The 27,659-nt window shown below is 34.2% G+C and overlaps 1 protein-coding gene across 4 annotated transcripts in view; it reads right to left on the bottom strand.

The window, feature by feature from the left end:
• Positions 1–24,704: 24,704 nt before the first annotated feature.
• The window catches only part of LOC143245069 (very long chain fatty acid elongase 7-like), a 75,948-nt gene continuing 72,993 nt past the window's right edge, over positions 24,705–27,659 (bottom strand). For all 4 annotated transcript variants that reach the window (XM_076490887.1, XM_076490888.1, XM_076490886.1 and 1 more), the window contains exons 7-8: positions 26,749–26,885; positions 24,705–25,920 (exon numbers count right to left, since the gene is read on the bottom strand). In XM_076490887.1, coding sequence (XP_076347002.1) covers positions 25,558–25,920; positions 26,749–26,885 — 500 coding nt within the window. In that variant the 3' untranslated portion in view covers positions 24,705–25,557. The remainder of the gene's footprint in view (positions 25,921–26,748; positions 26,886–27,659) is intronic.

Genomic DNA, 27,659 nt, shown 5'->3' with positions numbered 1-27,659 from the left:
ATGTTGTTACTAGTATATTATACTAAAGAACGCAAACATCCTTTTAAAAATTGGACTGAAGAAATTAACTTCTATATTATCAATGCATTTACCAACTCAATTACATTTACAACGTAGAACTCCCTCTATAAAGTAAATCACAAAAGCTCATAAGCCCTAATTTCTTCTCATGTAAGTTACAACTGCATTAAATTAAGTTACCTACTTACAAAAAAGATTAGTTTTTTTTTTATCTTATTTAGAGCTTTTAAACTTATGAGTAACTAGATACAATTGGGTCAGACAAAATTGAAGATTTACAAATATAATCCAGGTATGTTCTAGCGAAAGAAAACTTTAGTTCAAACTTAGGACAAGTTTATTTCTTGGCAAGTATAAAGCTACATAAAAGGCTATTTTTGTTGTGCTTACCATGAGTAGCGAAACGCAGTTTCTAGTGTTGTAAGACCGTAGACACACGACTGTGCTACGGAGGGCAGGACAACAATTAAATCATTTTATAAATTTCGACATTGAAAATAGTAAAAAATGTTGAATTCAGTCTCTTTAAGGACCGAGGTCAGTGCGTGACCCGATGGTTATTGTCGAGAAGTGTTTACTTAAGAATTCTATTACTGCAGAAAATAAATAAATCATCAAGTTACGCTCTGTAGGATAATAAGTTTGTTATAACAGCAAAGGTCAAATACCACTTACTATTCGGCCAGACAAAAACAGCCTAACAAGAGGGGCAGATGGATTTTGTTAACTAGGTGCGTTAACTCTAGTTTACCAGTTCAAAATTAGCGACAACTATCGCAGATACCCTCATGTAACTCTACACGAGTATCCGAACACAAACTTTAAAAATCACTTAGTTTTTAGAACATGAGGTAATTTTTTTGCGATTGAGATAAAAACTAATCCAACAAATGATTTATACGCTTTTAAAGCCCATTAAAACCATAATTTATAACCAAAAATTAAATAAAAACACATATGACCAAAAGTCCAGCACATTATTCTTAACACTGAAATTTAAAATAACAAAAAGGAAGGTTATAAGATATTCTAGTACTAGTATTAAGAATGAAATTAAATACAATAAAAAATACGATTACGAAATTATCCAGAGTCATTTGTTTGTTTGTTTTGGAATTTCGCACAAAGCTACTCGAGGGCTATCTGTGCTAGCCGTCCCTAATTTAGCAGTGTAAGACTAGAGGAAAGGCAGCTAGTCATCACCACCCACCGCCAACTCTTGGGCTACTCTTTTACTAACGAATAGTGGGATTGACCGTTACATTATAACGCCCCCACGGCTGGGAGGGCGAGCATGTTTGGCGCGAACCCGCGACCCTCGGATTACGAGTCGCACGCCTTACGTGCGAGGCCATGCCAGGCCCTATCCAAAGCCAATATTAACAATGAGAAAACTTCTTAAGAATGAAATTGAATAAAACAACAAACAAAATTACACTGCACAACAATTTTTTTGAAAAGTTTTGCTTCCTGAAAAATTTTTGCTGATTGTGACAGGTACCTGGTGGGTGTGCACAAATATAGTTTTGGTTTTGCTTCATCACGTAGGAACTCTGAGAAATAGACAGTTAACTGTTTACCGGCAATAACGTATTTAATTGCGTTTATGTTTATAATACGCTATTAAGTTAAATATAATTAGAAGTGTTTTGCTCCTGATTTTTGTTTGTATTCAATGTCCGGTGCATCACGTTGCAGTGTCCAACAGTAGTCAGCATGCATTGATGGATACCAGTTGCCCTGATATCGTTTTTCCATTGTAGCAATGTCCTGGTGAAACTGAAGATTTTGATGAAACGGTACGTGATGGACAAATTTGGATGTGATTTTCGTGATCAGCAGCTAAAAATCTATAAGGAACACCCAACAGTGTTCAAGAAACAACAACTTTGTTGTGCAGTGTATTATATTTTCCCTTGTTTTTTATTTTTATTGAAATGACCAACAGAGACGTAGATGCACCATGAGAAAGATATACCAGATCTCTCAGCGCTAGCCTTAAGAATTGGATTAAATAACAACAACAAAATAATTATAAGATCTTCCAGCGCCAGTCTCAACAGTGAGAATAAAGTTTCTTGAATTTCGCTAAGTTATGGCAATCTGCTCTAGCTGATTAGTCAATACCACCCACCACTGACTCTTATCAAACTGAATAAGGGGATTTGACTTATAATGCGTCCATTTCCCCGAAGTGGCGATATTTTGTGTGGGTGTGGCTAACTAACCATAAGGCTGCGCTCGTCCTACGAATTCCAATTCTGACAACATCTAAACTAGTGGATATTCTGTCACAACTTATTATTATTTCTAAGTCGACATTATTTTTTCAAGATCATTTTAACACTCCTACGAAAAGTGGGGCCTAATAGGCTCCAGAGCAACTTGAAAGGTTATTAATATTAGGCTAATAAATTTGTATTTAAATGAAATTGCCATTTCATTTAATGAAATGAAATCATATTGTATGAAATATAATGAAATGAAATCAAATGAAATGGCAATTTCATTTAAATACAAATTTATTAGCCTAATATTAATAACCTTTCAAGTTGCTCTGGGGCCTATTAGGCCACTTTTCGTAGGAGTGTTAAACGAGTTTAATCTCTTTATTACATTCTTGTTTTGAAATCTCGCTTAAATTTTGATGCAGCTTCTAAAATTAGGCCATATATGTGTTTAATAAGCTTTAAAAACTTAAAATTCGTCTTGTTTTTAACAACAGTATCACACATTCCAGACAGATGTAGAAGAAGTCTGATACGAATTAGTTTCCAAAATTTAATTTAATTACTTAGTCTCTATGCGTGACTTTCTATATCATCTACCATAGTCTTGTGGTTAACTTTAGAGGCTGCGCCACAAAAAATCCAAGGTTTAAGTCGCAATGTACTATTGAACATGATACACATGATTTATGATATAAATTTATTTTTAATACACTTTCCCAAACTGGGATGTTCAGGGATTTCGATATCGCCCTACGTCCATTCAGCGCGAGATTTATTAAACCATCGTTAAAATTATGCAAAACTGCAAATGTGCGTGTATATATGTATATACATAACGACTTGTTTCTCGATTTACAAGATTAAATATAAAATCGCCAGTTCAGGAACATTTCTGAGATCGTAGAAAATATATGACCAAACCATGAAGGCAAAGAAAAGGCCATACTCGTTGGTTGAGATGGTCGTCGTTCCAAATGTCTTGGCTGTAAGAAGGAGGCATGTAAGTAAATGGCTCTTGTAGAACGGCGGGAATACATTTATCTTAGCAGCGAATTTTGTGGGGGTAGTGGGAACAGGTTTTTTCGAACCCACTTTTACTGGTTGAGCGCCTGAAATATCTGAAACACTCTTCGAAAACTTCTGCTCTCAACTTGCTTGGATCTTCGATTGTCTCTGCCGTGTTTCTTAAGTTAAAAATCAACAACAATTGGTAGGATAAAGACTTCACAGTTACTTATTCAGTGATCGTTTATGAACTTCCTCCCAATAGCGTTTTCTTTTGATAAATACATTAAGTACATATACTTTTATTTTCCAATTTGACGATCTCAATAAACGTCTTCTGTCCATCAAAATAATAAAGTTATAACACTTCCAGCACTAAGTAAAAGTAGACGTATTCAGCGCCATACTGCAGCTCAAATGTTGGGTCTTCTCGTCCAGCAATCCAACAAATTGCTACTAAGCAACGATGAATCTGTGATTATCAGTGTGATATAGGACAGTGGTTCCCAACCTCTATGGTGCTCCCCAAGAGAACATTGTACCATTCAAGGGTTGTACGAGATATATTATAACAGCCTTGGAATAAAGAGATACCGTATTGCATATAAATAAGCCTTTTTTTGGGGGGAAGGAGGAGGGATTGTTAAAAACTGGCAGTAAAATGACACTGAGATTAGTCGGAAAAAGGCTAGGAAAATTATTACACGCCTAGTTATTTTCCCTGAAATTACAAAGTTAATTTTTTTCCAGTTTCTATTCAAAAAACAAGAACAATGAAGCAACAGTTGACATCTACTCATTATTGTTGTTTACACATCGTTACTGTTCACTCAAGCATAGTGTGTATTTAAATATTGCACAAAACTATATTTGTCTAGACCAGGGGTGAGCAGTGGATAGTACAACTGTGGCCAACTCGAGTTTAGAAATCAACTTTTTCCATCATATATTTTTCTATCGCATATTTGACAATCAGCAGCTGCACTGCCTCACGTCATCGCTAATGTCGTGCGCTTCATCACTGCCACAGGCTTCGCTCATTTTGTAACGTCAGTCTGGTTTAAAAGTTTATTATCGAGTGTGTGTTGTTTTGCATGCGCTTGCAGACATACTGTTATTGCACAACTTTGAATTATTTAAATATATTTTGTTTTTAATCCCATAATATGGATAAGTGGATAATACGAAAACGAAAGAATCCAGATGGTGGTGAACACTCAGAAAATAAAGACAATTTAATTGATTCTGGCATTGTTGCTGGAAATAGATTGACGCGTGACTGGAAAAACGTGAAACGAGAATTTAATGAAAGTTGGGAGTTGAAATTTTCAGTGATTGAAGCAAATAATAATCCAGTGTATCTTTTGTGTAACAAAGTTTTTAGGAATAATAAAGTGTACAACCTAAAACAACAGTTCAACAATTTTCACAAGGAATTTGATGTAAAATTTCCAGTTTATAACAAAAATCGTAATTATGAAATTAGCCGTCTGAGAGCACAACTTCATGAACAAAAGAGAGGTCTAAAAAGATTTTTATCATAGATAGAACAAGTTAGTTAGCAAGCTTATAAAGTAGCTTGGATTCTAGCTCAAAAAAGAAATATTGATTGTGGTCATTGAAACTTTGTTGTAGATTTATGATTCAAAAATAAAAGATAATATTCTTCAAAAGGTAAATAATTTGCAATTTAGTCGAAGAACAATTGTCCGTAGAATGCTAGAGTTAGCGAAAGACATAGAAAATTAGTTGCCTGAACAACTAAAAGACTGTTTGTATTTTTCTTTAGCACTAGATGAATCTACAGATGTTAGTGACACTGCACAGTTGATATCTTGGATTCGATATGTAACTTCAGATCTTCAAGTGAGGGAAGAAATGCTTGGCCTTTTTGGATTACGAGATGGAACATGTGGAAAAAACATCTTTGAAAAATTTCTTGAAATGTCAAAAAAATTCAATCTGAATTTAAAACAAAAACTGGTTTCTGTCACAACAGACAATGCTCCCGCCATGAGTGGGGCGAAATTAGGATTTGTTTTTCGTTTCAAGCAGCATTCAATTGAAAATAATGTGAAGTCCACATTGTCATCTTTCTATTGCATTTTGCATCAGGAAAATTTATGTGCTTAGATATTCAAAAGTGATGAATTGAAATATTTGATGAACATTATTGTAAAAATTGTGAATTATATTAGAAGTGGAAGCTCTCTCATCCATGAACAGTTTGTTGTGTCTTTGAAGAAAAGCAGTGACTGTACTTTTGATGATCTTACTGATTTTGCAAATGTAAGATGGTTAAGTAGAGGAAAAGTCTTGGAACGATTTACTTCATTATGTTCTCAAATAAAACAGTATTTTGTTGAAAAAGATTTAAAATTTCCCTGAAATTGAACTTTGTCATGGCAGTGTGATTTGTACTTTCTGTGCGACATGATGGTTAACTTGAATAATTTGAATACGAAGCTTCAGGGAAGAGGTAAAATAATAAGCGAGCGATCACAGTCTATTCATGAATTTTAGTTAAAGCTAAACCTCCTTGCGGATCAATTGCAAAAGAATGATTTGACACATCTTGCAAAGTTGAATAGTTTTCTAGAGAATAATAAAGACTATGATTCCTGTGATGCTAAAGATGACCTCTATGAAAACTGATTCAAAACTTTATCTCAACAATTTGAATCACGTTTCTCCGAATTTAAAAGTTTGAAATATATATTTAAATTTTGCATGATCTATCTAAGGAAATTTTAGTAAGGAAATTACATCTTTTTTGTACTTGGATAAGTGTGGATTTGAAGATGAGATGCTTATCCTGCAAAGTGTAGAACACATAAAAGGTAACCAAAATGTTCTATCAGAGAGATGTGGCTCACTATTCTGATAAATGAGAGTCTTCCAAATTTAAAGATAACAATTTCAAAATTATTTTCCATGTTTAGATATACATGAGTGTGTGAGTCAACATTTTCTACGCTAAATATTCCCAAGTCTAGATACAGATCTCGGCTTACTGACATAAATTTAGAGGCAGAGCTAAGATGCTCATTGAGCACAGATAGATATTAAGCCAAATTTCACGGATCTTGTTGATGAAACATCATAAATTTTTACATTAAAGTTTAGTTGAAATGCAATTATTTTGATTCAATTAACATCTTTCTTTTTTTAATGGTGTAGCCAACGTTGTTTTTATTAGCCACAGTTGTGGCTATCATGAAAAATAAATTGCCCCCCCTGGTCTACACAATTTAGGTTTAGATAAGATATGTGTTAATAAAGGAGAGATCTTTAAGAAGGTTTATGGACTTGTTATTCACTATTCTCTAAGGTAAAGTACTCTACTCATTCAACAGGAGTTTATTTGCTTTTGGGTGTTGCTAATTTCATTAACTTTCTATGTTATTACAATTTAAGATTAGATGTATTTTAAGGCATTTAATGTTACACATTAATTTTAATACATATGTTTGTTTCGCTTTAATATATATTTAGAAACGCATGTGACGTATGTTGCTAAATGTGTATCGCGAAAGTCCAGCTTGTTTTCTAAACCTGTAGAAAATTTTCAAACGTAAGAATCAATGTATATATATATATAGATACCAGTATTGTTGGACTAACTGAACTTTCTAAAGCTACGACTTAACGTTTATAAATCACAACACGCAGGGAGATAGTTTATTAAATACCGTTAGTTTGCCACAGTCAGTATAATATAGTATAACCTCTGATGCTATAATTGTGGTAAATGCTTATTAATTAGAATGCTACTGGTATTTGACCAGGAACGTTTATAGATTTCGAACATTACAAACTGTTTAACTTCAGTGAATTAGCTTCGGACGTTAGTATTTCTACTAAGACATCAAGTATTTTCGTCTGTAAAAAACCTACATGTGCTCAGTAAAGCAGCTAGCTAGCTTTCCCGTCAATTGAACTGTACCTGTGTATCAACATAGAATTACTTCCCTCTTTCTGAACAGATAGAAGACTCAATATTTTTGTAAGTTTGTAAAACTCTTGTATATAAATCATTATTTATAACAACTATTAGTAATAACCGTTATTATAAGTTGTATTTTTGTTTGAATATTAAAATTTTATTTGTGTTAAGAACGAAAATTGTGTGTATCAGTCTTGTTGGCAAATATCATAAATTTGATATTTAACAACATTAAATTAACTTTTAAACTCAAATTCAAATTTTCGGCAATTGGAAATCGTAATACGTAACGTACATGAAATAATAAATCGAAGACTCGTTCGAAGTAAATTATAATACGTAATAATGTTTACCCTTTTTGAAAGTTATTTTAGTTCTCATTCAACATGTTCAACGCTGTAAAATCTTTGTGATTTGTATGCCTGACTCCGATTTTACAATATATATCTGTGTTTTCACACTTGTCAGGGTTTAAAGATTCGGGTTGTATTTTTCGATTTTCTTTTCTATAAAGGAGGATGTAATTAAACTCCTGTTCCTTAATGACTGGTTTTTATTTTTCCAGTTAAACTATTTAGACTTAATTTTATTGTTTTATTGTTTTATTGTTGTTAAAATAATAACTATACAATAAGTTATTTGTGTTTTGCCCACCGAGGATACCTAAACCCGAAGGCCCGGCATGGCCAAGCGTGTTAAGGCGTGTGACTCGTAATCTGAGGGTCGCGGGTTCGCATCCCCGTCGCGCCAAACATGCTTGCCCTTTCAGCCGTGAGGGCGTAACAATGTGACGGTCAATCCCACTATTTGTTGGTATAAGGGTAGCCCAAGAGTTGGCGGTGGGTGGTGATGACTAACTGCCTTCACTCTAGTCTTACACTGCTAAATTAAGGACGGTTAGCACAGATAGCCCTCGAGTAGCTTTGTGCGAAATTCCAAAACAAACAAACCATGGAAGTAGTTCTTCCCCAATGTATTTAAAAAAATTAATTTTTAAGTATCAGTTAAATATGACGTTATAAACTTGTGATTCATACCGAAGCACTGTGCTATACCATACATAACCAGTAATCACTTTGAATGGGCGAAAGCACTGTTGGGAAAAATCTGAACTAAAACTCGCTAAATGCTTCCTCTGTTTGAGTTGATTTAATATTTTTTTCCCATTAGAAAATGTTTTATTTCCAACTAAAAACATAATATACTCTTTAAATTATAAAATGCTTCTCACATGAATAATTTTATGCATAATAAATTTCAAAATTCATATTTATATTTAAAAAAATTTGAATGTAATTATATTGGTCTCTTCTAAGTCATAAAGGAAGCAATTACTTGTTTATCTTACTTCAAAATACGCGGAAAATTTAAATCACTAAAAATTTAAGCAAAATAAGTAATTTATAAATTTTGTTTTGTAATTAATATTTTATAAATTAAAATGTACAAGAAACACATAAAATATAATAAAAAAATAATATATAGTTAATTTTCTCGCGTTATTTGGAAACTTGTTTTTTCATGACCTGCACATTTTTGCACTTGGCTATTTGTTATTTCCATGATGTCACGTGATGTGCAGGTGCTTTGGGCATTGTGTTATTTGATACAGTTATTTTCTGCAAGCATAATTTTTTTTATGAAGTGTCACCCTTCAGATTTGAATATGGATTCAAAAGATAATAGGAAAAAATGTAACTGCTTCAGCTTTGGAAAATCATCTTCACGTATGCAGCTGTAAAATTCAATAAGTTGCCCCTCTCTGTGTTTTGTTTTCAACAAATCATTTCCTTGCAAATCGATGACCTTCAGCTGAAGTTCCACTGGCACGTCATCAATGACACAATCAAAAGGATTCTGAAGAAGGACAATGTCACTTTCGATTCTGTCGAGATCCGTAAATCTCTCTAAAAATGTTTAGTTAAATCACCAATAATCTTTTTTGTGAAACTCCAGGTTGACATCTTCTGTGATTCCAGCATGAAACTCATTGAAACACTGAAAATGAGAGGTTTCCTCCTTCCAAATGTACTTCAAACAATGACATTTTTCTCCGAAATCCTTTAATGATTCTATAGAGATCACAGACAAGGTTATTTTTCCTCTAAAGTTTCAAGTTCAATTCTTTCATGTGGGATGTGACGTCAACCAAAACTGACAACTTTGACAACCAGGTTGGATCTGACAGAAGTGGATCGGCTCTATATTTCTCGATAAGAAATATATCTATTGCTCTTCCCAGCTTATAAAAACGAGACAAGACTTTACCGCAGCTGAGCCACCTCACCGCCGTGTGATAAGGCAAGTCACAGAAATCCGAATCAATTTCTTTAAGAAACGCCTCGAACTGACGATGATTAAGTGCATGACCTTGAGTGAAGTTCACTGCAGAAATGACTGGTTTCAGTATGCAAGAAATATCTAAGTCTTTTCCAAAGAGTGCTTGCTTATGTATGATGCAGTGTATGAACAGAGCGCTTGGAAGTTGAAGATCTTCCAACTGTTTCCTGATCAGACCCTTCTTTACTCCAGCCATGTTTCTCCTCCATCAACTGTCACACCTCTAATCTGATTTCACTGAAGGTTATAGTCTTGCAAAGTTTTATGCACTTCCATCAAAATGTCTTCTCCAGTTGTTCTTCCATGTATGCTGCAAACTGATGCCAACTCTTCCGTGATCTGAAAGTCCAAATTAACTCCACGAATGAAGTTGTGACGTACTCGAGAGATCAGTAGACTCATCCAGTGCCAGGTAATACCATAGGAAGTTTCTAGCTTTTTGACGTATCTGTAATGCGATGTTCTCTCCAAGTTCTTCTGCTCTCCATACAACTGAAGCTGCTGAAATGCTGATACCTTCAAATAAATTGTCTTTTCAGGACACAGCTCATTTGCTGCTTCCATCATACACTCTTTGATGAAGTTGCCGTCAGTAAAAGGTTTTCCTCGCTCTGCCATCCTATGCACTATTTTGTAACTTGTACGAGTGACAGATTCATTTTCAGCAAACTTTCTCGTGAAGAGATTCTTTTAAGATTTAAAAACACGTTTCATGGATTCAAATTTCTCAGAACGGAACTTTCCTGAAAATTTCAAATATGTTGATAGATGTTTTGTTTCATAGTGACGCCGAAGATTGTACTCTTTTAAAACGGTAACACTTTCGGTGCATATCACACAAGTTGCTTTCTGGTTTTTTTTGTTTCCACAAAGAAGTACTTTTCTCCACATTCTTCACGACACTCAGAGTCCACTTTTCTTCTTTTAAAAGCAGCCATAACGATGGGTGAAAAAAAAACAGGATCTGAAAATGAAGAACACAGAACGCTGTGAGAAAAGCATTGTACTGGTCCAAGAACGCACAAACAAAATATATTGAAACGTACGTTTGCCACGACACTTACCTAAGAACGAGTTACGAAAAGCGCATAACCCGACTATTAGGAGAAATGAGTTTGCTGAAGCGGTTACTCTATGCCGCTGAATTTACAAGACGAGTCGATAGGACGACGGTTAAGTCAGTCCTTGTTTTCGAAATTCTAATGCTTTCACAGATACGTGCCTCGATATGAATAAACGGGCAGCAAGGACGAAAGAAGAATTTTCCTATTGGTTAGAAATTTGTGTAACAGCCTTGTTTGTTTTTTTTTGTCATAACGTCTTGTGTTTGCCAGCTTAAAGCGAACATCGGTATGATTTATTTTGTTATGACAGTCGGACATTTGATGAAATGTCACTTTTTATTTCTAAGTGGCTAGCTGCTGGCGAGCCGGACAAAATGACCTCGAGGGCCGTAGTTTGGTGACCCTTGGTGTAAACCAATATGACAAGACATCTTGGTTAACTGCTTCTCCCAACTTTCAGATTTTCTTCTGGCCTGTTTAGTATTTAACAGGGAATTTGGGACATGGAACTCAAGCAGATTTGATGATTTAAATAATATGCATAAGGCAATTAAAAGACATGAAAATTCCTCCAGTCATATATTTTCAACTCTAATCCTAGCTACATTTGGAAAAAAAACATGGATTAAATTCCAACTAAACAGCCAACATAAAATAAATGTGCAACTGTACAATGAAAAAGTGTAGAGGAACAGAGACGTGTTAAAAGATGAATCGATGTAATATGGATGAACAACAATAGCATTTAGATGTCTGTTAACCGAGGCAATTATGTGGAATTGTTAAATTTATGCAAGAAATATGATCCATTATTGAAATTCCATTTTGAGAAATCGAGTGTTTTTCTGACCTGTCAAATAGAATCTAGAATGACCTCATTAATTGTGTATGCGAAGTATTGTTGAATAAAATTAAAAGCGAAATAAATGATTTTCCATTTGCGGTTCTTATCTAGCTACTGATGCAAGCTTTTTAGTGTTGTGCGATATGTGACTAGAGATGGTGAAATTTGCGATAGACTTTTGGAACTTACAAATGTTATACACTATTTTATAAATTAAAATGTACAATAAACAAATCAAATATAATAAGAAAAGAATAATAGTATATAGTTAATTTTCACAAACAGCTCCACTTATATCCAAGGCAGCGTTTAATTTAGCCGATTAATTAAGTATTAGGTCAAAATTTGTTGTGCAAACTTATGATAGGGCAAGCGTGATGTCCAGTGAACTGAATGGGCTTCAAAAGAAGTTAGAGACAAGTATCCAGAAGCTCTTTTCATTCATTGCATGGCACATAGATTGAATTTAGTGTTGTCTCAATCTATGACGAAAATCAAGGAGTGTGACAGATTCTTGCAAAACTTAAATCATTCTCTTCGTACTTTGCGAAATCAACAAAGTTTGTGCACCTTTTAGATACTGAACTGAAAAATAGATTCCCTAAAATTGCCCCGACTTGTTGGAATGGTAATCACTGCCTTGTTGAAACTATCTTGGAATACAAGGAAGAACTTGTTGACTTATTTTCAAAATAACGTTGATAATGTTGGCAATTGGAACACTGAATCCTTCACCTTTACCCAAGCACTTTCATTGAATCTCAGATATTTTGAGTTCCATTTCTTGTTGAATATAGTTACCAGTATTTTTTTCATATATAAATATTATATTTGATATCTTACAGAATAGGATATTTGACATATCCTACTGTATAAATAAAGTAAACGAATTGGTGACTATTCCGCAAAAACAGAGACGATTTCGATTAATTTTGGGCAGCAGTTGATGACCTTACTAAGGGAATAAGAAATGACCTTGGAGAAGATATTAAAATAACATACATAAAGCTAGTTTATGGACTTTTGGATGCAATTTGCGGCCAAATTGAAATTAGATTGCATTACTAAGCTTCTTTACACTAAAAAACAGGAGTAGAACAAAAAATATTTCCTGAATTAGCATTAAAATCACTACTAGAGAATCATGGAGAATACTTTGATATTCATCGTTTGAAAAGTGAACTTTCGGTTCTATACGCTGAGGGTGATTTGAAAGGAAAACTAGTGAATGAATTTCTTCACTGTTTGCGAAATGCTATGCTAGATGCAGCCCTGCAACAACTTACAGAGTTGTGTGAGTCAACCTTGACTCTTTCAACTACCAAGTGCCTCAGTTGAGCGTTCTTTCTCTCATTAAAAAAAATGCACAACGACAAGTGTGTGTCTGGTTTTTTACAGCAGTGCCACATGGGGCTATCTGCTATGTTCACCGAGGGGAATCAAACCCTTGATTTTAGCTTTGTAAATCCGTAGACTTACCGCTGTCCCAGCAGGAGATTACAACGACAAATAAAATAATTGCAAATTTAACATTAATTGCGACTCAGAAAATAAACTTTTTGAAGAAGTAAAGACTGAAGACAGTTCCTAAGAAGGTGTAATAAATTTATTCAATCATGAGGAAAAGAAGATGGAATTAACATATAAAATAAGTAAGTATTTGAATGTGTCTTGTTTTTGTCTTTAATTAGGAGTATTTAATTTTAAATACTATTAATGACAAGAACTAATTAATTTTATCTTTAGTGGCTGTCATGTACATAATGTTTTTTGTTTTATGATCCACTTTTTATGCTTTTCGTTCTTCATCAGGACCAATTACCACACGCCCCTATTAGAAAGCTAGTAGATTTTCTTTTTCAAGCTTCAGAATGAAATTTATTGGCTTATTTTATGGATAAAAAGTTCACTTAGCCCAATTTTAATACTCGTTAATAGCCATTTTATTCGGCGACTTTTTGCTGTAAGTCATAAGACTTTGTGTCTCATAAATGTTTGACATTAGTAGTATTTCAACTAAAAACTTTGCATGTTGTAAGTTACTTGCCTTGAGGCCCGGTATGGCTAGATTGTTATGGCACTCGACTCGTACTCCGAGGATTGCAGGTTAGAATCCCCGTCACACCAAACATGCTCGCCCTTTCAGCCGTGGGGGCATTATAGTGTGATGGTCAATCCCACTACTAGTTGATAAAAGAGTAGCTCAAGAGTTGGCGGTGGGTGGTGATGACTAGCTGCCTTCCCTCTAGTTTTACACTGCTAAATTAGGAATGGCGAGAGCAGATAGCCCTTGTGTAGCTTTGCGCGAAATTTAAAACAAACCTTGTCTTGAGCGAAAGATTTATTTATTCGGTGATTGATTGGTTAGTTTAAAATAAAGCCACATTGGATTATCTATTATGTTCTTCGCGGGAAATCCAACCCTATATTAACGATTAAGCAAAATTAGTACGTGCTTAGGGCACAAAGGGAAGGGGAGCACTACTGAGATTTCCCCTAGCTATCATGCCCTTAACTCTTTCACTGCCACAATCAACTTTAATCGATTTTTTTTGTAATTGTCCTTATCTGCCTTGTTTGACTTTACTCTGCATTGTTAAAATTTTTTTTTTTTGCTCGATGAGTGAGTAAAATTTCGATAAACTACTAAACTATGTATCTGAAGTAAAAGTCATTGATTTGCAAACGATTACTGTAAGGAGCAGTACAGAATGTTGATAAAACCTCAGGTAAAAAATGACCGTATGTTATGATGTCTGATCTTGAAGATGAAATGACTGAAAACTAATTCTCCTAAAATGAATTGAAGCAAGTCTCGAATCGATTCGCGACTGGTCTCAAATGGTTTTCAACCAATCAGAATGCAGCAAATCAATAAAGGTATTTATAAATTCATGTTTATGTGCTGATGGATCCAGGACCTCGGATAACTTTCTGACGATCTTTGTCTAAACGTAGACCTTGAGTTTATTATGTTTGACTGTCTTATCAACGTTTTTCTTTATGAATTTCAGTGATTTTCTAATTATTATAACTATATATTATCCGTATTCTTTTGTGTTTTTTTAACTTTTGTTTCTATATTTTTCAGACTGAAAAATGAAACGTGTTCAATTAAGTAACAAAAGAGAAAACTGGCAAAAAAGAACCAACAAAAGACTTTGGATTTAGTGGCCAAGACTGGAAAGCTGACTAATTTTTTCACTCAACTTACGTAACTTGATGTTTTAAATCAAAACTCATCTCCACCATCAGAAGTCACTTGTACTGCATCTGCTTGTGACAAGATTGAAGCTGAACCAAGCTCCATACTTACAAGTATCACTTTGTCAACTTTAAGGTCAGAACATCATGATGACGTTGAGATATCCCAGGCTGGCTCAACTGGCACAAGTTTCACAGCTGATCTCAGTTTGCCTGTAAATTCTCCTGATATCTCTAGTGTTGATGTTGATGCAAGTTGCTCTACAAGACAGTCTGAAGTTGAAATAATTACTGAAAATGAAAATCTACTGGACTATGGTAAAATGCTTTAGTCTACAAAGGATAAAGAAACTAAAGCAAAAGATCCAGGGTTGTGGCTCAATTTCTCTGCTAATAATGTGGCTTATTGGATTGCTTGTGAATCTACCGACTGTCAGCACCACAATGGGCCATTTGGCAAATCTTGCCGGACTTTTAATAGTGGCAAACCAACGAGATACTGTTCGCAAAAACTTTTCTTTTGGGTAAAATCCAATGGTGAGCAATACAACAGAGAGTGGTTATTGTATTCACCATCAACAAGGCCAGTTTACTGCTTTGTTTGTAAACTTTTTGTTCCTGAAGTTTCCTCGGATTTTGTTGAAAGAGAAGGGTTCAGTGACTGGCGAAATACTATTGTAATTGATCATCATGAAAGATGCACTACTCATCGAGATTATGTTAACATACTTAACTCACAGACAAGGTTTAGGTTTGCAACAAGGGTTGGAAAAACAAATTAAAGAGGAGCGTAATTACTTGGAACATGTCTTGGAGCGTTTAATAGTCGTTATTCGTACGTTAGCTGAACGTGGCCTGGCTTCTCGAGGAACAGATGAAAAATTTGGTTCACTGCAGAATGGGAATTTTAAGGCTGCTTGAACTCATGAGTCAGTTTGATCCATTTTTAGCATGGCACATTTCGAAATATGAAAATTCTGGAAAAGGAAATACTTCTTACTTGTCCAAAACCTTCCGTGAATAACTCATTGAACCAATGGCTCAGAAGGTCTATGCGTTCATTGCTGATGAAGTAAATTCTTTTGGTTATTTTAGCTTGTCAGTTGACTCGATATTAGATCTATTACACATAGATCAGTTAAGTGTTGTACTTCGATACTTTAAAGATAGGTAGCCTAGTGAACGCTTTTTAAGCTTTCTGGAACTGAAAAGTCATACCAGTAGGAACTGGCAAACCAAGTATTGCAGTACTTATGTGAAGTTTGCAAACTTAATTTTTCAAAATGTAGGGGTCAGTCTTACGACAATGCTGCTAACATGTTTGGGAATTATAAGGATATGCAGCAAAAGATCTTAGAAGAAAATAAATTTGCCATATATGTGCTCTGTGCAGCCCATTCACTAAATCTGGTAGGCCGAAATGATGTTGACTGTTGTCAAGTGGCAGTTAATTTTTTCTCTACAATGCATTTGCTCTATATATTTTTTCAGCCTCATTCAGCCGGTGGAAAATTCTTAAAGCTTGTCTTGGAAATGAAAGTGTATTAAAATCCCTCTCTGATACCAGATGGAAGACATATGTTATGGCAAGCAACAGCAATTTTGAAGTCTTTCTTTAAGATTTTCGAAGATTTAGAATGTCTAGTTGAAAACCAGTCACCAAAGGGAGAAACTAGAAGAGAAGCACAATATTGCAAATAAGTTGCAAGAGCTATAATTTGTTTTTATGTTGATCATGTGGGATGAGATTTTGCAAAAGTTTCATAAAACAAGTCGAGTTCTGTAAAATGAGTATGTGAACTTGAAAACACGTGCAGATCTGTACGGGTTATTAGGTGACCAACTACGCACTTTAAGGGATGATTTTGAAATATTTGAAGCAGTTGCAAAAAAATACTACCAGTTGTTGATTACAATGCAGCTCAAACTCGCAAGCGTACCAGAAAGAAGGTACTCAATGACGGAGATGCACAAGAAGTAGATCTGAATGCCAGAGATAAATTTCGTATCACCACCTTCTACACAATTGTTGACAAACTAGAAATCCAGATGAGAAGAAGAGGAGAGGTGTACAAAGAAATAACAAACAGGTTTTCTTTTCTAAGTGATGTGTCAAATGATGTCACTTCATCTACTGAAACTGAAAGGTACTCTCAGTGTTCCCAAAATCTAATTGATGCTTACCCAGAGTACTTGGACACCAATCTCTCTGCCGAGCTTCAGCAGTTTCACTCATATGTGCGCCATAAATTCAGTGCAACAAAAACTGTAAATACCAGATTCATTCATACTGAACTTTATAAAATAATTTCAGCAGACAAAATTGAGTATGCGTTTTCAAACGTAAACACTACATTGCGTATATTTTTAACACTAATGGTCACAAACTGCATAGCTGAGCGTCCATTTTCTCAACTCAAGCATATTAAAAATCCCAACAAAACAACTATGCGACATAAAGACTGGATGCCTTGTCTCTGCTAAGTATAGAAGCAGATTTGTTACGCCAAATAAATATTAAGGTATAAGTAAATAATTTGATAAAAGGGTTTTGAGTTCAAAGTGAGACATTGTTAACGTCAAAGTGAGAATTTTTTGAATAAAAGGGTTTTGAGTAAATTTTTGTTAACATTAAGTTGTGAATTTGTTAACATTAAAATGAGAATTGTTAACTCAGAGTGAAAACAAATATACAGTAAAAATAATTCTTTTTAATTGTCATTAATCAAAGAAGTGATTTCCCTCATCATTTTTAAATAAAAGGCCTCATTGATTGTTTGATTTAGCCTTATGCCCAATCTGTTAAATAAATAAAATAAAAAAGTTTTTATTTAACATAATTCTAGGGTCTGAACTGGAAGAAAACTGAAAAAGGGTTATAAATTTTCAAACTTTTATTTCACTTTCAGCACTTATTAAGTCTTAATGTCTTTTCAGTTAAGCAATGGAGGGGCCGAGGGGGGCACCATTGTTAGGCTGTGCTTAGGCATCAGTTGCCCTTAATCAAACCCTGAATCTAGCCCTTGATTTTAGCGTTGTAAATTCGTAAACTTACCTTAAAAGCCTCAACGTTGCTGCTGAGCTACCGGAAAAGAATTGCGCGAGAGGCCTCAAGGTTATAAAAATATGTAGTTTGAGAAAAATAATAGCAGTTAGTTAAAAAATAACACAAAGAAAAGAAGTCTTAACGTTGGAAAAACTTGATTCGACACATTCAAATCGATTTAAAACCAACAATAATTTTATACAAAGAAGATATTTAAATAAAAATAATCCCCCCAGTGGCTCAGCGGTACGCCTGGGGACTTACAAAGCTAAAAACAGAGCACAGATAGCCCATTGTGTAGCTTTGTGCTCAGCTCAAAACAACAACAAATAAAAATAAAAGACGTTAAATACCATCTAATCAAAAGCCTGCCAAATATCAACCTGCCAAGGTTACTTTACAGCTAAAAAACTTTCCAAATACCTGTTCTTTCAGGAAATTTGAAGTTTCGGGATCATGTAGACGTTCTTGGTTAGTTTTGCTGGTCACAGACAACGTGAAACTGAAAACGACACATGGAAACCAGTTTCTTCAATATCAGGATTTTTGACACGACCTGTTGTTCATCGAGCCCGACTTGCAATTTGAGAATCACGCTTTTAAATTCCTTGTGACCGAACATGCTCGCCCTTTTAGCCGTGGGAACGTTATAATGATACGATCGATCCAACTATTCGTTGGTAAAAGAGTAGACCAGAAGTTGGCGGCGAGTGGCGTTCACTAGTTGCTTTCCCTCTAGTCTGTAATTGCTAAATTAGAGATGACTAGTGCCTTGTATAGCTAGTTTTGCGCGAAATTCAAATCAAACCAAATTTCTAGCAGTTTGTTAGGTCTATTTTGACTGTTCAATAATATAGTTTGGAATTCTATTATATACACATATTATAGAATAGTTGTATTGGCTGTAAAGAATAGTGTGACTAAAATGCATATTAACCAATCATGCTCAGCAGTTGTCATACTGTAATTTAATATTTTACCCCACCGTTGTGATATCCCCCAGTCATTGCTAACAACTCACAAAACTACATTTGCTAAGGCGTAACTTGGGAAACGTATGGATTATTTATTGGGATACTCTAAACCATTTGAGCTATCTTAACGTTTCATTACAAACTATACAGAAGACAACGGAGTTCATGTGTTAAAAACATCTGTCTGTGCAAATACATGATAAAATTACTCTTCGATAAGTAACCCGCCATGTTTGTATGATGAAACTGTGATTTTTCCTTTCAGTTCCTAGGGGTTCGTTGTTTATTACAGACCATTATTCTAGTAATTCGATACTCAAGGTTTTCTATCATTTAGTGTGTTCATGTGGATTATTTGTTGAACATTAATGTGAAGTTCAGTCCTCTTATTGTAACGAATTGATTAATTTCTTCAAGTATGTTCTATATAGGATAATTACTAAGTCAAAGTGTACAAACTACATTTTAACAGAGATTCCAAAACTCATTGTACGACTACGCCACAGATGATGCTCAAGGCACTTGCAAAATTTCCTCACTGATCGATCGATAACAAACACTTTAACTGACTCACTGAATAACAACCTAATGACTGAATCACTCATGAATAAGTTACTTAAATTAACTGAATGAAAAACAGACTCACTAACTCTTTAAGTGACTAATGAACCATTTTAATTGATCCAGTATGGTAGTTTTTTAATTGTACAATATTTTAAGAACTGTTAAGATGTCAAAAAGTCTAAGCTTCTCTTGAAACATCTATACTTTGCACAATTATCATATCGCGTAAAAACTCCCTCTAGAAAAGAAAATATTAAAATACAGTATATAAAATTTTCAAGTCCAGACTAGAAACAGTGACGGAAAATGAGGTGTAAGCTTTGTTCAATATGTGTTAAAATATTCCTATTACTGTCTTCAATATGTGTTGAAATATTCCTATTACTGTCTTCAATATGTGTTGAAATATTCCTATTACTGTCTTCACATATCAACACATACTGATGTCAGTAATAGGAATATTTCAACACATATTGAAGACAGTAATAGGAATATTTCAACACATATTGAAAACAGTAATAGGAATATTTCAACACATATTGAAGTCAGTAGTAAGAATATTTCCCCACATATTGAAGTCAGTAATAGAAATATTTCAACAAATATTATTGTCTTTAATTACTCGACCACTTATTTGAGTGGAGCTTCGAAAGATGAAAATAAGAAAAGGAAAAATAAAAATAAAAAACTTTTTTAGAATTTAATAGGGAAAATGTAAACACTATGAAATTAGCCTAAATGCTAGCTGGTCAAATGTTTAAGACCATACTGAAACGAAACGTAAATCTGTAAACACGTAACGAAATTTAGTCATTTGTGTTCAAGCATTAGCGTTGTCAACATCTCCCACCGACATCTCCTGTGTTACATGTGGTAAAAACATGGCAAAGGCTAAAAAGTTGACAGAGTTTGAACGTGGCAGAAGTGTCAAGCTGCAAAAGCAAGGTCTCTCTAAACGTACCATCGCTGGTGAGATTGGGCGTATTAAAACTGTTGTTGCAAATTTCTTAAAAGATCCTGAGGGATACGAAACGAGAATTTCAAGTGGTCGGCCCATGAAAATTTCACCGGCGTTGAGCAGGAGGATTCGACGGGTTGTCCGACAAGACACCAGCCGATTGTCGAACCAGATTAGGGCCATTACGGACACAGAATGCAGCTTAAGAACAACAAGACGACATCTACGAGAGAAAGGCTTTTAAAAACCGTAAATGTCTTCAAAGGCCACGCCTCCTTCCACATCACGAAACATCTCCGTTAAAATTTGTTGGAAAGCACCAAACATGGGACATAGAAAAGTGGACGAAGGTTTTGTTCTCTGATGAGAAACAATGTAATCTGGATGGTCCAGATGGCTTCCAACGTTACAGGCACGATAAGGATATCCTACCGGAAACATTTGCTACATGACACAGTGGAGGAGGTTCCATCATGATCTGGGGTGCTTTCTTCTTCCATGTAACAATGGAGCTTCAGGTTATACAGGGGCGTCAAACAGCAGCTGGCTACATTGGCATGTTGGAGAGAGCATCCTTATTGACTGAAAGCCCTCGCTTGTGTAGAAATGACTGGATCTTTCAGCAGGACAACGCTAAAATCCTCAATGCCCTCGGGACAAAGGACTTTTTCATGGCAAATAACGTGATTCTTTTGAATCATCCCGCTTGTTCGCCCGAACTAAACCCCATTGAAAATGTTTGGGAGTAGATGGCAAGAGAGGTTTATAGAAATGAACGCCAATTCCAAACAGTGCATGAACTTCGTTAAGCCATCTTCACCACTTGGAATAACATTCCAGCTAGTCTTCTGCAAACACTTATATCAACCACGCCAAAGTGAATGTTTGAAGTTATTCGCAATGACGGCCGTGCAACTCACTACTGAGACCTCTTGTTGGGCATTTCCTACCCTGTTTAGGACTTCTTTTTGGTATGGTCTTAAACTTTGACCAGCTAGCATTTAGGCTAATTTCATAGTGTTCACATTTTCCCTATTAAATGCTATTTTTTTTCACTTTTCTTATTTTCATCTTTCGAAGCTCTACTCAAATAAGTAGTTGAGTCTAACAACGCAAAATGCATATTTTTTCTTTACGTTTATTGGCCTTAAGATTTCGGCCAGCAGTGTATATTTAAAAGAGGGATTACAAATGGCACAGCTTTATTTGTGAAAGCAAAATAAAATATGAAGAGCCAAATGAATTCATATTCCATATAATTTTCGAAAGTTTTTACGTTATATAAACTGAAGGAAAACAAAAATACAGATCGTAAATATGTTATATAAAAATCACGCAGGTAACACTTGAAAACTGTAATAATCTGGAATCTACCAAGTTAGACATTTTCGAAGGAAATATTTAAAATGTGAATATTCAATTTAATCAAAATATGTATTTAAATCTCGTTGTTCAAAACAATTCATTAAACGTTTATATATATCATACGTGAAGTGTGAGCAAGCAATTATAACATGATTGTCTAATAATACCATAAGAAACGTAGCGACCCTTGAACATGGAAATGGAAATGCTTTGGTAACCCTCGAACCTGTTAAAATGTTACATTTTAAGTTAACAAAAACAACTTTAAGAGTTATTTCTGTATATACTGAAGCAAAATATATTTTTAAAAATAAGATTTTTCATTTCCAAATAAATTTCTTTGGCGTTACAGAATTGTAAAACCTTAAATCTACAAATGTTTATTGTTGGAATTACTAATCAGCAGAATGTTTTAAGGTTTACACTAGGGTGCACTAGATAATTGCATTTAGTGTTTTAGGGTGTTATATCGACAGATGTTTAAGTGTTTATATTCTCTTTATAAAGTATTTAAACAAGAACATTTTTCTGGTACAACAACCAGTTAATGGACAAAATTACTTACAGACACACTGCTTAAAATAATTTGTTCCTTTTGTATAATTTCATTAGTCGTCACGTTTATACTGCATTCAAATTAATCCAGGAATAATTATGTTTCTGTGCTCTAGCTATGACATGATATGGTTCCTGTTATAACTTGTTGCCAGTGTCATCCTCCAGTTCGCTCTTACACAAGGCAAATATTAAATGGCCTGCCATGGGATATGACATTCACGTTTGTCCATTGCGGTAAGTCTATGGATTTACAACTCTAAAATCAGGAGTTCCATTCCCCTTGTTGTACACAGCAGATAGCCCAATGTGACTTTGCTATAAGAAAGCACACACACAAATATTCGCGTTTCGGTTGCATAAAAAAGTGAAAGAAACATATTGTGTTTTTCGTTATAGCAGGTCCATATTGATAATGAAACATACCAGGACCTCAAGGAAAACATTTAGGGCAATAAGTTGGCTAGAAGCTGGTTAATCATAACAAGTGTTTCCAAAATGATTGGAAGTAGAGTCAGAGTGACGTGTGTGGACTTACTCTGAGATTAACTTGTTACTTTTGAAGTCAGCAAAAGCAGAGATAGGAGTACTATGGACTATTGTTTAATTGTTGAAGATTCCGTAAGATAGTCCAGTGTTTGACATTGTGAAATGAAGAAACCGATAGACCTCAGCTTCTGAATTAAAGCAACAGTTCTGGGCACAAATTAAGATTGTAAATAGTCAAAAATAAATTTTATAATGTTTGGTCTTTATGTCAGACAACCAGTGGTGTGGTTTCTGTTAGTATTTATGTCAGACAACCAGTGGTGTGATTTATATGTCTCATCGACATGAAATAGTTCATCTTAATTCAGTATTACCAATAGCGTAGTGGCAGATGTCTCACTCATACGTGGATTACGCTTCACATTGCAGCCAGATACGGGAAGTGTACATAGAGTGTCCATAATCGGATTCAAACATAATTTTAAGCAGGAAAAAATGTATATAGCGATGATGGCAAAAAAGTTTGGGTTAGAATAAGCATCAGCTGCCACACTATGGTACAGAATGGTTATAAACCATATATAACCCAAGTGCTTTCGTAAGGTGGACCTTTATTCTTCAGAAGCAAACTGGAAATGGTGGTGTAATCAGAAAACTAGTATAAAGAGCTAATATATGTCGATAGGAGTGTCACACGATATTTTTATGTATTTTGTCATAACTTGCTTCTAGAGTTTACTACAAACACTTCACTGTTTATCAATTTCTTGGAGGAAGAGTGTAGGTAGCGAATGAAGTGTGACTTAATATATATATACATTGATCTAGGAAGGTGTTTGACAGCCCGTGATTTATCTCCAAACAATGTTTATGAATCGGAATGAATTATGATGAAGAAGTGAGCAACTGTTATCTCAGCAATTCACTAATTTACCAAGTTTTAAGTTTACCACATCGATGTTCGAATTCAATGAATACCTGACGTAATAATGAGCTTTACCATCAAACGTTTTCTGATAATCTATTGGTCTGAAATTGTGTAGCACCAAATAAGCAGTTGGTGAGATGGACGCCATTAGTGTACAGTTATGGAGCTCGACCCTATCAGGATACATATTCAGATCCAATCACAAAACTGGTCACGCGAAATTTATGTTATATGAAGAAAAATCCAAGAATACCATTTAATAACAGTAGCTGAACCTTTCCATAACTAGAATATATAAAAACTCCAGTTATCTCTTAATTATGTCGAGTGACGTAAATTCTGGTGAACTAAAGTTTTTTATATGTTTAGTAATGTCGGAATCTGCATCTTAATTATTTTTTTTTTCAAATTACTAATTTCCATGTTAATAGATTTAAATAGAATGAATATTTAAAGTCAAATCGTTATTAATAAAACAAGATAAAAAGTTCAAATCACAAACAAATGGCAAATGATAAACAGATGAATTTTTATGTTCGCACGCTCAGGTCTAAAGCCTCTCGTGACTTTTCTCTTTTTCTTTCGTTTTGATTTAATTGTACCACAGAAATCATTATGGAGGTTTTTTCTTCAGTCAATTCATTAAGTACATTTCAATGTGAAACCACGTTTCTAACTTTAAAAACGTAGGGAATGGAGGATGATGAAAGCTCCCACATGCTTTAGTGCTTTGTAACCTGTTGCTAGCTTTGCATTCGAATACTTTCCGTTTCGTTGATATAAAAAGGTTTAACCTCCAACCTTTTTATTTAATCTGAGATAACAAAGCGTGTTAGAGATATTCTATGAATTCGTAATAGTTTTTTAAACAGAGTTATTGTTTATTGAGAGTTTTTATCGTTAGAGGTTATTTTTACGAGTTTGTTAAATTGTACGCAGCAGTTCGATATAATAATGCTACAATTAATCAGTAACATTTGAAGCAAAATAATTACAGATATGTAAAGGAATTAGAGAGGCACGAGGAATTATGGTCCAAATATAAATCTTAGATAAACCTGATTCTTGCTTTATATATCAAATTGTCATGAAAACTCTAAACTTGATCAAGTTGTCATTCCAAAGATTTACCGTTATTACTGTTTATACCAAAGAACCAGCGCCACTTGCTACATGATCTCAAACTTTTATTATAGTTTATGTCTGAAAGAGGAGTAGAAAAACCGAAAGATATAAGTGTCACTGGTTATAAAATCGGTACAGAAGAATGATGGGTTTAACTTGACTTCAAACACAAGAGTAGCGGCTCAGTACTGTGACGAACATTAATAATTCATATCACAGGGCGTATTTTAAAACGCGCTTTACCCTTATAACACAGATTGAGAAAAGCATTTACTAAAGAACCAGAAACACTTTATAAGGTAAATAACAAAGATTATCCTGCTTTAATGTGTTTTCAAAAATACTAGTTTGTTTTCACTTTTAACCTATCTTCTTGCAGATAATTTGTGGAAAAAAATCTAAATCAACTAAGTCTGTAGTACGTCTTTTCTTACAGTTATAACCTTCACGCTCTAAATTCAATATCACGCGTCACTATCTTTAAGTGGGCTATTTATAAAAAAAAATTAAAAGTAGTACTAAATACACTTTTGAGTATTTCTCTTTAACTTACGGATATCACACTAAGAAAAAACAATACAAGTGGAAATATCTTGCTATACAGCCAACCTGAACTTATATATATATATGATATATTTACAATAATAATTACAGGTCAGTTAATATTGATGGACAAGTTATGACCTTTAAAATATGGTAGTTAACACTGAATTATATTCTGAAAATAATTGTTTGGAACAGACATTAATGTCAAATTAATGAAATTAAATGACGTAACTATCTAGGTTATAAAGTTTGTAGAATTAATAAATGTACATAGTTTTGAACGCAAATGTAATCATATTAAGAACTGCTCTTTATACTTGACATTAAAAAAAACGCATTAACTATTTCATGTTCATTCGTCCTTCTGGTGTTTTCTGTTGTATCGATTTCCGTTTTGATACACATCACTACCACAGTTCCGTTTGAGAATTGTTTCATTTTCTTCACTATCGTTCAGGGACCTGACAAACCCATTGGTTAAGTATCCATTACGTTTGGTCCCATTATGGTTGTCATGATTCTCATTTTTCTTCTTCAAGACATCGCGAACATGATCTTGCTCTTTCCTTTTGACATAGGCGTGGATGTAAAAGTTTAGAAACATCACCAGGAAGAAAATGGCGTGGACAAGAATAGCGTAGGCAAAACCAGGATGAAAATCACATCCAAAAAATAATGGGACGACGGCGTGAAGTCCAATGAGCACAAATTGAACCTGTGGAAGATATAAGGTATAAATCATGGACATTCGTCTCTTCAAGACTAAACAACGAATAACATTATTATTACTACTTACGTTACAAAGGGACATACGAAAGCATGATGTTAAAAGTGTGAACAAAATTGGAATTATTAACAACACTATAAATTACAAAATAAAGCGTTATTTAGTGAAACAACTTGGGACACGACTTCTCCACTAAATACAATATTTCCATTACGATTTTACTTTAAAATTGACTAAAATTTACATTGAAATTTAATAATAACAATTTAAAAATATTTACAATGTTATTGAATAATGTGATGTTTACTTAGTTGTCACTCAAACGTAACTACAATGATCCAACATAAATTCTTTGTTGTTAAGCACAAAGATACAAAATGGACCACCTGTGATCCATCAACCAAATGTATCAACACTCGAGTTTTAGCGTAATAAGTCCTCAGACTTGTTTGAAAGAAGGTTCAAATAAAGTAAAGTATAATTATAAAACGTAGTTATAGGACTGCACCTGCACTGGAAGATTTTTTTTAATGCCGTTTCGAATTTTTGGCACAGGTCATCTGATGAAGATATTTGTTAGCAGATCGAAACTTCGTTTAAATAACATGATTCAGAAAATCATATAATGGTTCAGTTTTATTATATATATATCAAAAAATTATTTATTTTCTAAAAATAAATAAATAAATATTATATTAATGCTTTTACAGACAAATATTAATTTGTTATAAAAATTTAAATATTCATTAGGCTTTAGGATACAACTTGATAATACAACAAAAATAGGTATTTCACTACTTTCAAGACATATTTTACCATTTGTATAATGGTAATATACTTTTTCCACCACAAATACGGCTTCATGTGAGGTCCTAGAGCGGCCAGACAGTAGTAAGCATACATTATCATGTGAACAAAGCAGTTTACAAATGGGAAAAAGGCGTTTTGTCCACCTGGAAAATAAAAGTAGTTCACAGATATTATTTAGGTTCCCGTTTTCTTCTTTCTAAACATTTTTTCTATTCTAGAAGACGTAATGATCTCTACTAAAGCATTCTGATTATACAAATGTTTTCGCAGTATGAGTGAGCACAACATTCGACAACATAGTATATAGTAACTATCATACTGGGTTGTTAACTACCACTAAATATTCAGAAAATTTTACCCCACCGGTTTTTCTACCTCGTTAACTATTAACTATCTTTATGTATCCTGGAGATAATTTTCTCTTACCCTAAATTTTCATACTACTTATCATTGGTACCCCCACACTATTCTCTCAGCTGATTAGTAAAATCTAGTAGTGTTAATTGTAATAATTAGGTGGTATACAATCCTCTCTTACGTGACTAGTTATATTTCCTTTAATTAATTTATTAAAGTGTTCTTCAGTTTTTTCCCTAGCTAATTAGTTAAATTTCCTAGAGCTAACAAAACTAGATATACCCCTGCAGTTTCTCTCCACTTTGATTAGTTATCTTACCTTACCTTTTTCAAAATAAGTACACCATTAATAAATTAGAATTACGATTTATAGTTCCAACACCCGGTCGCACCAAACATGCTTGCCCTTTCAACCGTGAGGGCGTTATAATGTTACGATCAATTCCACTATTCGTTGGTAAAAGAGTAGCCCAAGAGTTGGTGGTGGGTGGTGATGACTAGCTGCCTTCCCTCTAGTCTTAAACTGCTAAATTAGGGACAGCTAGCGCAGATAGCCCTCG

The sequence above is a fragment of the Tachypleus tridentatus genome, chromosome 2 (assembly GCF_004210375.1).
Source record: "Tachypleus tridentatus isolate NWPU-2018 chromosome 2, ASM421037v1, whole genome shotgun sequence".
Classification (NCBI taxonomy): domain Eukaryota; kingdom Metazoa; phylum Arthropoda; class Merostomata; order Xiphosura; family Limulidae; genus Tachypleus; species Tachypleus tridentatus.
The sequence above is the reverse complement of the archived record's forward strand: the minus strand, read 5'-3'. Positions and strand labels throughout refer to the sequence as shown.